General features: G+C 45.4%; 1 protein-coding gene across 14 annotated transcripts in view; it reads right to left on the bottom strand.

The window, feature by feature from the left end:
* Positions 1-12311, bottom strand: part of TRRAP (transformation/transcription domain associated protein) — a 113308-nt gene that overhangs the window by 85780 nt on the left and 15217 nt on the right. For all 14 annotated transcript variants that reach the window (XM_023246566.2, XM_023246564.2, XM_023246571.2 and 11 more), the window contains exons 9-18: positions 12177-12254; positions 11884-11972; positions 10921-11017; positions 8005-8143; positions 4776-4854; positions 3466-3700; positions 2427-2787; positions 2241-2338; positions 1568-1762; positions 924-1115 (exon numbers count right to left, since the gene is read on the bottom strand). In XM_023246566.2, coding sequence (XP_023102334.1) covers positions 924-1115; positions 1568-1762; positions 2241-2338; positions 2427-2787; positions 3466-3700; positions 4776-4854; positions 8005-8143; positions 10921-11017; positions 11884-11972; positions 12177-12254 — 1563 coding nt within the window. The remainder of the gene's footprint in view (positions 1-923; positions 1116-1567; positions 1763-2240; positions 2339-2426; positions 2788-3465; positions 3701-4775; positions 4855-8004; positions 8144-10920; positions 11018-11883; positions 11973-12176; positions 12255-12311) is intronic.

Below are 12311 nucleotides of genomic sequence, written 5' to 3'. Positions count from 1 at the left end.
AACCTGAGGGAGCGGTTACATAAAAACAGAGATTACTGGTGCTCCTGGTCACCGCCTGTACATTTACTGCTCCAGGAGGAAAAAAAAAAAGGATCTTGTTTGTGTCTTCAGAAGCTCCCCCGCCGCGGGAAGACATCACACTTTAGAGAAAACTGCTGCTAATACTCAGCTTCCTACAGGAATTAAAATATTTTGCCTTAAGTGGAAATGAATTTTTATTAGGTTTTTGTGCCACCGTCTGCTGCCTTTTCAGTGGGACATGTAACCACGGGTAAGTTTTTTTTAGCCGTTTGCTAAAATCAAGTAACTGAAGAGATGGAATTAGACTGCACTGGTCATCCACTACGTTAGGAGACATGTCCCTCCGAAACGGTCCTAGTAAGGGATACCAATTAGTTAGAATTCATAAAGAGGAAAAACAAACAAGTGGTCCCGAAATGAGATGTTCCCCGTACTGCCAAGGAAGATAAGAACACGGCAGAGACACAAAGTTAGAGCGGAAGACGGCTGGCAGAATCAGAACTGTTACAAAAGCCACCTGTTTCTCTTCGGACAAGAGAAGCTGGTAGAGATTTTTCCCTTGCTTTTTTCCCATTACTCAATTTTTAAAATAAGAACGATGTGCTATTTTGTGTAATCCAGAGAAAGAAACTGGAATTAAAAAAAAAAATTTAGTGGTGGCAATACTAACAACAACCCACCGCCTGCCACGGGCACTCTGAAGCTTTCATTTCAAATCATGGATGAATCCTCTGAAACGTTCTTCACATTTAGGCCCTTACTGGTCCGAATATCTATGAACTCAAAGAGCACTTCACAAATCTAAAAACAACACCTCCCATTTCCGTGCAAATGGAGAACAGGAAGTAAAACACAACCCAAAACTCCCCAAAACAAAGTACACTAGGCTCCACGAGCTTTACCTTCAGCATTTGTTCGTTTTCAGCTGCAAAGAGGGAGACTGAGCCAAAGACCAGCTTGAACAGCTTGAGGTACAGGTTGGAGACCTCCACGCTGGAGCCCATCTCCGGCAGGCGGTCCAGGAGGTACTCCACCAGGATTGTGGCGAACAGAGCCGAGGTAGTAGGGTTCGCCAAGAAGGAGTTGGCAACAATCTGTCAAAAGGAGAAACGTGCTTGACAAAAACAATCCTCAAAGTAGCCTTAACACCAAGTAATGAACTTTCCGAAAACACAAAATCAAATCTGTAACAGACAGCACAAGAAATTAATTATCCACCCTAGGAAAAAAATTTGTAAATCTGCCAAGCACGGAGTAGGGCCGTTCACTTCAAACACTCACGTCCATTATTTTATCTTCACTATCAAATACCAGGAGCCTACATCTAACATATATTTAATTTCTACTAATGAAAGAAACTGATCCAAGACATCTTGATATTTTGAACAAAAAATACTATGTCCTAACATCTCTCTAAATTTTTCTACCAGCACATCCTTAGGCATATCATTTAGAACACCCTCAAAATAAAGAAAATGCCAAGCGCTCCACACATCAACAAGTAATTTTAAAATCAACGTTCAAAGGATAAGACAGAGTTTTATACCTGAAGAGCATAATTTTTTGAGATTCTTTCCACCATGTAAGGGACTGTCGTCTGAAAGATTTCTTTAAACGTTAAGGGATTCATCATTGTGAACACGCCGGCGAAGTGTTCCAACACCTCCTTCTCCTCCTTCATTCTGACGGTCTGGCAGTTTGCTACTCGGATGTAGGTCTGTCCATTTCCAGCTATCTGGACCTAGCACAGGGAAGAAACCCATGGATGTTAAAACCAGGCGTCTCTGAATGTATTCCATAACATAACTGGACCAGCTGCATGTTTAAAACACAGCGTTTGAATTACATAATAAATGTTCCCCCATCTTTTTAATTCTCTATTCTCAGCTTAGTTTTGGAAAATAATTAAAACAAGCAAAAAAGCTTTGCTAAGCGTTCCACGCGAGAACAAATTTAGTAAAACTTCCATCTTGCTTCCACTGCGTTCCATGTACACAGACTGCCTCCCCCACCAAATGCTCACGCTGACACTTACAAGGAAAATCTTCACCGTTAAAGCAATGCTACACTACAGAACGAGAGCAAATCTGGGGACACGAACACTGCAGACAATCTGCAGTAAATCGAGCCTTTTAGGACCCCTTCCATCACATCACCGGCACCCTCATCCCAGGGGCGTTTCCCACACTCACGAGCCTGGTTTGAGGGCACTTCCTTACCTGATAAATATCTAAAGCCTGCATTGCATATTTCACAAGTTTTATATAAATCTGAGTCTCTTTGGGCTGTAACTGCTTGTTGGGAATGAACTGAGCTTCTGGAAAAGAGAGAGCATAATCAGTTAAGGTGAACAACACCCACTCTGCAGAAAACATCCCATCTAAATAATTCAAGAGCGGAATTACCACCAGGTGCTTTACATGACGTTATGCCCCACGTGATGGTCTTGACGCCACAGACCAAGGTTTTGACCAAACTTCGGCAATCTGTGACCTGGAATGTCTGCTTGTCCTCTTTATCCTTTTCTCCTTGCTTTTCAAACGGAGGCACAGGGGCCGGGGTCACGGGGGTGGCTGGGGTCGGGGGTGGGGGCGGGGCGGGGGTGGGGACAGGCGCAGGGGAGGGGGCGGGGCCCGGGGCCGCAGGGGCAGCGGGCACCCCGGGCAGGGCTGCCTCCACCGCTCCGAGTTCTGACTGAGGCTTGCACTTCTTAAAGATGGCAGAGAGCTGGTACCGGGCAATGGTGTGGAATTTGAGGACAAAGACCTAGCAGAAAGAGAAAGGGGAGAGAAAGACAAAAATCATTCTTCTTCCACAGGCTGGCAGCCCTTCCAGGAGACAGGAGAAGCTCTCTGAAGCCACTTGCTGAAGAGAAGTGTGCCATCCTCCCCAAGGAGAACTACAGTGGCGTCCCTACCTCCACTGTCACTGTGAGGAATCTGGCTCAGAAAAGCTGGGGGACTTGTCGCAGAAGCCTGGACGTGTGGCCCAGACTACTCCAGACCCACACTATCGGCTGCTGGCCTCAGCAATCACACTGTACTCTGTCCCCACGCACACAACCGGGTGCCTCCCCTGGCTATACAGTGTGCCTGTAATCCCTCTTCTAGGTACTCGCCAGGAACCACACAGTGTCCCTGAAATACTTGCCAGGAACAGTGTGGGGAGCGTCCACGTATCATTTACTTAGCGCTCACGACAATCCCGGGAGGCAGACACTGACTGTATCCCTGGCTAGGAGCAGGCTGGCACAGAGATGTTAAGCATCTTGTCCAAGGGCACCTGGCTAGCGGGGGATTTGAACCCAGGCAGTCTGACACCTGGGATTAAGCTCGGCAATCGGAAGGCTGCACGACCTGGTCAGTAAACCACCGGTACGAGCCCAGAAGTGGGCATCGGGATGAAAGCACGCAGGACGCCCACACCTCCCAGGAGGGCTGGTACCTCCAGCATCCGCATCAGGACGTCCCTCCCATTGCCGCTCTCCTGCTCGCTCTTGGAACGGATGCAGTCCACCAGGTTCAGCAGCAGCTTGCAGGACATGGTCTGGATGCTGCTGGGCAGGGACTCGTCATCGATGTTCTTGGCAAAGAGCTGGACGGCGAGGGAGAGGTCGCTGAGGGGCAGGTGCTGACGGACGTGGTGCACGAGGTCGGCCAACGTGCTGTAGGCGAGGGGCCTGTGGGCAGAGACCCCCGCTAGTGAGCGTCTGTCCCAACATGCCCGCAGGGCCGTTGTCTGCGGGCCACCACTTCTCCCACTACCTGCCCCAGGAACACAGCACAGGGGCGGTGCACCTGGGGCACGCTTTCTAGGTCTTCTAGGAGTGACACCATCTGATGCCCAGTTGCAGGCTGGTTCAACCCCAAGCTACATAAAAAGTGTCTTTGTATTGGGGCGCCTGAGTGGCTCAGTCAGTTAAGTGTCCGACTTTGGCTCAGGTCACGATCTCATGGTTCGTGAGTCGAGCCCCGCGTCGGGCTCTGTGCTGACGGCTCAGAGTCTGGAGCCTGTTTCAGATTCTGTGTCTCCCTCTCTCTCTGCCCCTCCCCCACTCGCACTCTGTCTCCGTCTCAAAAATAAACATTAAAAAAATAAAAATAAAAAAAAGTGTCTTCGTATTTGTAACAATTTTACATGGCCATCACAGTGAATAGTCTACATCGTATTCAAAGTATTCTTCCTATTTTTCAAAAGATCTATCACAGCTCCCAAATTAGAACCAAAAAATTACTAATGTTGACTCATTTTACACTGTAAAAAACGATAAACTGTTAATTTTCTCCTTTAGAAAGAAACATGGTCACAACCACATTTGTTTTATGAAATGAATAAAAAACAAAGACTAGAAGGAAATGCACCAAAATATTATCCATGTTACTTGAACTCCTTATGTAGAACAAAGAGGTTTGTTTTCTTCCCTTCTTTCTTCTCGTTGGGTACTTAAACATTCTTTTATAATAAAGAGATGCACTTTAATAGCAAACAAAACAAAACCCCAACAAAAAACCAATACGAGTCAGATCAAGTTGTGCCTACAACTGACATCAAGAAAACTACTCTGAATCTTCCCTTTAAGCCAACACACAAAAACCAACCTAAAGCATTTCCAAATTTCCCCGCAATTCTAAATCCCCACGGGAGAGTAAAGGTCTGTGGAGAGTGTCTGTTGAAAGGCTCACACATGAAGGGCCAGGGTCCATCACCCCAACCCCCCGATTTAGCCAACAGATCTCATGGGCTGAATATCGTACCTGAGAGTCTCCCGAGCAGTATATCCTGATCCAATCAGTATGGATTCATCAAAGAGCTTGTCCATGCAAGGGATGAACTCTAGAACACAAACACCCGGTGCACACGTCACCAATTACACCCATGACACAGCAGGCTTCCTCACGGTAGCCAGCCTGCTGTCAACAAGCCATCTAGACTGGGAGACGTGTGGGCAGGAGAAAATCACACGCGACGTATTTCAAAGACCCCGGCTTTGCTGGGCCGTGTGCTGTCAAAGACACAGTTGGGATCACATGCAGAATCAGGGGACAAACCAGACCCTGGCAGAGAACCTGCCCCAGCGCTTCACTGCAGGCCCGCCCCATCCTCCTCAGAAGCTGCTGCCATCGAGGCGCCTGGTGGGCTGAGCCGGAAGAGCACGTGACTCTCAATCTTGGGGTTGAGTCAAGCCCCACACTGGGTATAGCGGTTACTTAAAAATCTTAGGGGGAAAAAAAGAGCTGCCACTATTGGCCCACACCTGCCTGGAGAAGAGGGGCAGTACCCTCTAAATGCCCCTTTATTCACTGCCCTGGAGTCCTCCCCTTCTTAAACATTTTATGCTTACTCGTTACGGAGGAATACGGAGAAAGAAGGGTATTTCTCCACATAAAGAACCAAAGTCTAGAAATTTTGCAGGGTTCTGGTAGACATAGGTCCCAACTCCCTGGATGAGTGAGGCTCACCAGGGTTCTGTCTCTAATCCTACAGGTGGAATCCTCACCAAACCCCCTCCCTGCTCTCCTGTGGGCCTGTAGAGCCAACCAGAGTAGAAACAGCTCGTCTTCACTCAGGGACAACTCACATTTCTGAGGATGTGCACAGAGGGCAGCAACCCACATTTTTTAGGTCTCTCTGCCATACACACACCCCCCGCCCCGCTGCCGGGAGCTCTGGCCACAAACATCCAGAAAACGTTTAGATTCTAGAACAAGTCTGACACCATGGCCATCTTTGATAAGTCAAATAAAATACATCCTTCGCCAGCTAATAGCTACTAAGGGTCAAAGACACAACAGACGCAGAGAGGCACAGAGCACATCTCTGGCTAATTCCCAAAGCCAGGCAGCACAGGGACAAGTACCAAATGAAAGCAGCGACAAACTGCCCCTCTGAAGTCAGAGAAGGGGACATGCCTGGAATGTCCTCAGAGGTAGTCAACAGGAAAGAGGCACAGAAGGAAAGATGCAAAGGACTCAAGCGCCAAACACTGGCGGGCTGGCTACGGACGAGCAAAGAGTGGGAGGAGGAAGTGGTAAGAAATTAAGGCGCAGGCACGAGTTCCCAGATTCCCTCCGTGACCCAGAATCAGAATCTCTAAGAAAATGGGTAACTTTGTGAAACAGCCAGGTTTTCTCAAACTACTGCTCTTCAGAATTCGTGCAAAGGGGTTACTATTTATTTAGTATCGTTTCAGATACCTTAAAATGTTGATGGACGTGTAAATTTTACATATATATACACATTTTTTGTATTTTATACTAATATATAATACCACTAATATCGAATGTGATTAAGTATGTCTTTTAAATAGACACCTTTGTAAGTTGTGATGTTGTTACCTAAGATACTTTCGAAATAAGTATCCTAAAACAGCTCGTTAAAAAAAAAAAATCAAGCCCATCAGTAGAAAGACTTAAAAGGCAGGGGGGCGCGGCGGGGGGGGGGGTGCAAGGGAGGTGTAAAAGCTGTATTCAACACGACTGATGTGGTCAAACCCCAAGAGCAGCAGCTCAGAAATGCACCCGTCTTGGCGGCACAGCCTGAAGACCAAACCCGAGCCGCGTGGCTTCACACGGCTGGGCTGTGGGGGACGGAACACAGGCTGTCCAAGAAGCGCTCTGTCAGCGTTTCCACAAGTAGAAACCTGCTACACAGCTCCCCAAAGACACCCCCAGATCCTCCTCACTCGAAATGGCAGGAATGCCAACAGTTACTGAGAACCGCAGTGGAGAGATTTTAAAGTGTTCCGTGTAAAATTCTTCTATTTCAACAGTGTTCAGAGATGAACACGGAGAAAAAGCACATACAGCCAAGGGAGCCATGACTGGACAAGTCGCAATGGCCCTCAGCCCTGGAGGCACGTGGGGGCTTTGCGTGCTGGTGACGCTGAATTTCTCATCCTGGGTGATGTTCACGCACATCGGTTCTGTAATTTTTGGCAAAATCATACAGTTCTTTTGTGCACTTTGCTACGTTACATTTCACACACAAAGGGTTTTAAAAATATCTATATTCTACTCAGCTATATCTACATGCATAACTTGTATTTTAATAACATAAAAACATTTGAGCTTTATCATATTAGCTCACGTGTAAGCACGCAAACTGTATCTTTCCCTTCATGTTTAAGAATTATGTAAAGAAGCCCAATCTTAGTTTTATGCATGTTCTGACTTACAAACCAGAGGCAAAAAAACCCCACTTAATAATGAACAATTACTGGGGGAAAAGATTATCCCCCTCAAAACATTTAGGATGGAATTTGGACACAGCAAATACAAAAATATTTTAAAATTATGTATTGGGGCACCTGGGTGGCTCAGTTGGTTAAGGGTCTGGACTTTGGCTCAGGTCATGATCCTGCGATTCGTGGGTTCGAGCCCCACATTGGGCTCAGAGCCCGGAGCCTACTTCAGATTCTGTATCTCCCTCTCTCTCTGCCTCCCTCCTCAAAAATGAATAAACATTAAAAAAAATATGTATCAATAACTGACAGAAAAAATATAATCATCAGATTGGCCAAAAGCAATTATCAGTCTTATGCATCAAAACAGGACCAATCCCCCAAGCTGTTTCACAGCACGGAGGAAGAAAACAGTTTTCTTCTCACCATTCAAGGGTTACTGGCTATGAATCAACAAGCAAACAGCTACTTGCCATTTCAAAACATATGCACCCAAAAGGCAGAGAAATACCATGAGATGCTGAGGACATACGCTATGCTAAGGGAACGACCACGCTAATTACGAGACTGTTCGGACAGCACAGAGAAACCTGGTGGCAGGCAAAGAGAGGCAGCCCAAGAGGGAGGAGGCAAGAGGCAGAGAAAGGAAGGGGAAAAGTAAACACAACACAGCAATACAGAAAGAAGGACACATGGAGCCTAAAACATCTGAAGGAACTAAAGACCCGCGGCCCCACCCCAAAGATGGTGACAGGACCACGCCAGCATGGCCGCACAAACATCCCGAGACAAGATGGACATACGGTTTCTTAGCTCTGTGGTGAGGATATGCTTTGCAGCGATGAGAAGTTCCTTTCTGAGGTGTGCAGTCTCTGCTGGGCAATTTGAAAGTAACTGTAACATTCCTTTTACCATCTGCTGAGAGTACTTAGTCACCAACTCCTATAAAAAGGAGGAAAGCAACAGTTACAGATAGGTAGTAAGAAAAACCCCCATTTTATAAACTTCAAAAGAGTTCAGAAAGACTATGCTTCGTTCAAGGGACCCTCATAAAGTGGTCATCCTAATAAGCAAGTATTATCCAGAAAGTTTTAGTAGTTTCCATGAACGCTGCCACAGTGGAAGGATGTACAGAAATGTTAAGTAGCGGTTTCTTTTATATAATGGAATCACAGACAACTTCTTTGTACTGTTCTGTATTTTCCCAACTTTTAACAATGCACCTGAATCACTTCATCAGTGGTAAGAAAGCAGAAGTAAATATTGAAAATTTCCTAAGACATCATCCACTCCGTCATCCCGTTAAGTTGTGAATGACACCAGAGACACCTTTCATCAACTCAGAATAAGCTCTAATCAGTTTCCTTTTGAGGCATGTTAAGAAGGCAATTCACCAAGGCAGCTCAAGCTGATTAAAATATCCAGGAGTCAGGAGCCCAGGTGGCTCAGTTGGTTGAGCGTCCGGCTTCGGCTCAGGTCATGATCTCACGGTCTCTGAGTTCAAGCCCCGCGTTGGGCTCTGTGCTAACAGCTCAGAGCCTGGAGCCTGTTTCGGATTCTGTGTCTCCTTCTCTCTCTCTGCTCCTTCCCCGCTCATGCTCTCTCTCCCTCTCTCAAAAATAAACATTAAAAAAAATTTTTTTTTAATAAAGTATCCAGGAGTACCTAATTCAGATTAAAAAAATTTTTTTAATGTTTATTTTTTATTTTTTTTAATGTTTATTTTTGAGAGAGACACAGAGAGCAAGTGGGGGAGGAACAGAAAGAGAGAGAGAGAGAGACAGAATCCAAAGCAGGTTCCAGGCTCTGAGCTGACAGCACAGAGCCTGACGCAGGGCTCAAACTCACAAACCGTGAGATCATGACCTGAGCCAAAGTCAGACACTTAACTGACTGAGCCACCCAGGTGCCCCAATGTTTATTTATTTTTGTGAGAGAAAGAAAGAGAGAGCAAGCGAGCACGCGGGCAAAGGAGGGGCAGAGACGGAGGGAGACACAGAATGCAAAGCAGGCTCCAGGCTCTGAGCTGTCAGCACAGAGCCCGACACAGGGCTCGAACTCATGAACTATGATGAGATCGTGACCTGAGCCAAAGTCAGATGCTCAACTGACTGAGCCACCACTAATTCAGATTTTTGAAACCAAACATACATTTTCTTAGTATACGGTGTCACTGAGACAAATGCACTTAAGAAAGGACAAAAATAATAATGCTTTCAAAGGTAGTTTTTACTGTAAACAATTGGCATACATGTTTCCATTTTCACTTTTCCTGAAAATAATAAAGTCTCTCCCTTAAAAAAATTATAATTCATTGCTACAGGATAGATCAGGACTAAATTCATGCCACACTTTACAATAACTACAGCTACACAAGACTGTTATTCAAAAACGTGGTATGACTGATGGGAAATAAGGTGTCGTTTCTCTCTTTCAAGTTCTTCAAGACTGAAATAAGGACAGACTACAACTACAAGTGGGGGAAAAACAGAGACATAATCGCCCTCTCTCACCGGTTAATTAAGGATGCCATTTTTTATTTTAAAGTTCCAATCTCTCCTCATAACTTGCTGTCACACCAACTTCCAACAGCAAAACTCAATGCACCAAATCCATCCCCCCAAAAACCTGTGCACCACTATTTATTTATATCGGCCTTATCAACAATGGCCAGAAATGAAATCAGCGTGTCTAGTGACAGAAAGGACATCAGTGGTAGCCAGGGCTAGGGGCCTAGAACGAATCACACCGCTGCCGATCAGTATGGGAATTCTTCAGAGGGTGAAGAAACAGTTCTAAAATTGGATAGTGGCGGTGACTGTATAAATCTCTATGAATACACTAAAAGCACTTAACTATACACTTTAAAAAGGTGAATTTTAGGATATGTGAATTATATCTTGATAAAGTTGCTTTAAAAAAAATCAGAAACAACCCAAATGGTTAGCAAGTGTGGAATGGATAAACACAGCCTGGTGCATCCATACCTTGTGGCTATAGACCACACTGTGACCCCCCAAATTCAGGCTGAAGCCCTCACCCTCACTGTGACTGGACCTGGAAACCAGAGTCTTTTGAAGGTAATTGAGATTAAATGGGATCTTGAGAATGAGGCCTTAATCCAATAGGACTGTGGCCTTAGAAGAGAAAAAGCAATCTCTCACTACCACTCCCCGCCCCGGGCAAGGACACAGCAAGAAGGCAGTGATCCGTAACCCAGGAAGAGTCCTCACCAGAAACTGAACCCAGCCAGAACCTTGATCTTGGCCTTCCCAACCTGCAGAACTGTGAGAAAACCGATTTTTGTTGGTCGAGCCACCCAGTCTACGGTATTTTGTTAGGGAAGCCTAAGCAGACTAAGACGACTATCCACCGATAAAAATAAAATAACAAGGAAGAACCTCCGCACTACTGCCAAGTCAAAGAAGCGACACCCAAAAGGTTACCCACACTACCCACCACAGGATCCGTTTTTTTGACATTATGGAAAAGGCAAAACTAGGGGCCACAAAGTCAGTGTTTGCCAGGGACCGAGGAGGAAATGGACAACATATAAAAGGGAATTTTGGGGGTGGTGGGAATGTCCTAGATTCTGGTGTGTTGGTGGTTACCAACTGCATGAATTTGTCAATTCAAAGAACTGTATACCTACAAAAGGTGAATTTTACTGTGTGTAAATTAGATCTCAGTAAGCCTGCCTTAAAAGTCAGTGAACTTACCTGATAAATTCTGATGATATAGGCTAAAAATGACAATGTTTTGATCTGAGCAGCAATAAAATCAGCATACAACTCCTTGTTGTAAAGCTTATGTTGCCTGAATGAGGAATGAATAGAATTTACAATATTAACTCTTAACTCTTTAGGTTATGTTAATATTAATCAAAGCCTACGATAATTACTAAGACCCAAAAGTTTGATTTCTACACAGACAAAAACACAGCACCAACCAGTTCAGATTAACACAAAGGATTTAAAAGCATAAAAAGCAAGCCGTTCTCCAAGCCGCGGCACAGCAGCCATAACGTGCACGCAAACAGCCAACGCCAGACTGATCGACGCAGCCAGCACACTGCATCAGGGGACCAGGGGCTCCATAAAAGACCCCAGAAAGGGCCACCGGGGCTTGTTACGGCTGATTAATCTCAGGTCCTGCCTTCCAATGACTCAGAGCCAGATGGGTTACAGTCAAGAGAGTAAAGTGACAAAGGTCTTAAGAGGAATGCTGTTACATTTGGGGAAAAGCTTCAAGGGGGCCTCGCAAGATGGATATGCACGGTTCACATACTCGGTGGTTAAGGCTGACAGGGAGGGGAAGGGAACGAGGGGAGAACACGTTCCAGCACTCGGGCTGAGAGGCACAGCGAGAGCAGGGGCCTGAAGGTGGAGAGGCTTGGATATCCCACAGCTGGGAGTGAGCACAGGAACATGTAACAGGAGCTCTAAATTCACAAGACCCCCAAACCCGTGGTTATCAGCTCATCTTTACAGAACAAGGAACTGAAACAACCATTAACATCATGACGGAAACACAAGTTCAAAAAGTCAAAAACGCGTACCACTTTACCAAAACTTTTATCACTCAAAATTTTCGTGTCTTATGAAAGACGACAGTAAGCATATTTTCACTTGGAATTAAAGAACCGTGGCAGTGAGCCATGTCGCCATCCGGAGAAATCTCACCTGGCTTGTGCAGATACCTGAATTGCAATGGTATTCATGATCAAGGGCACAAATTCAGCAACGACATTGTGGATATTCAGTTTGTAGAGCTAAAAGCAAACATATCAGATTTTCATGGTCTTACACTCTGCTATAGCAAAATAATTTGGCATACCAAGAAAAACTCTAAGACTCATTACATTAGTTGGCACGTGTGCACCACACACGTTCTGTTTGCCACAGAAAATCAGAAATGAATTTTGTCGTAAAATAAGAAGCCAAAACCCCAAGAAACTAGTAAGCAGTACACATACCTGATACATTAAAACAACAATAATGGGCAATTCTGCCAACACTTTCAGAGAAAGAGACCCTCTTGGGATGATGGAATGCTGTAAGACAGAAGCAAATGGGGCCAAGGTTATCACCATGGCACTTAAAATAACCCA

The sequence above is a fragment of the Felis catus genome, chromosome E3, assembly GCF_018350175.1.
Source record: "Felis catus isolate Fca126 chromosome E3, F.catus_Fca126_mat1.0, whole genome shotgun sequence".
Lineage (NCBI taxonomy): Eukaryota > Metazoa > Chordata > Mammalia > Carnivora > Felidae > Felis > Felis catus.
This window is presented reverse-complemented; position numbering and strand designations above follow the sequence as displayed.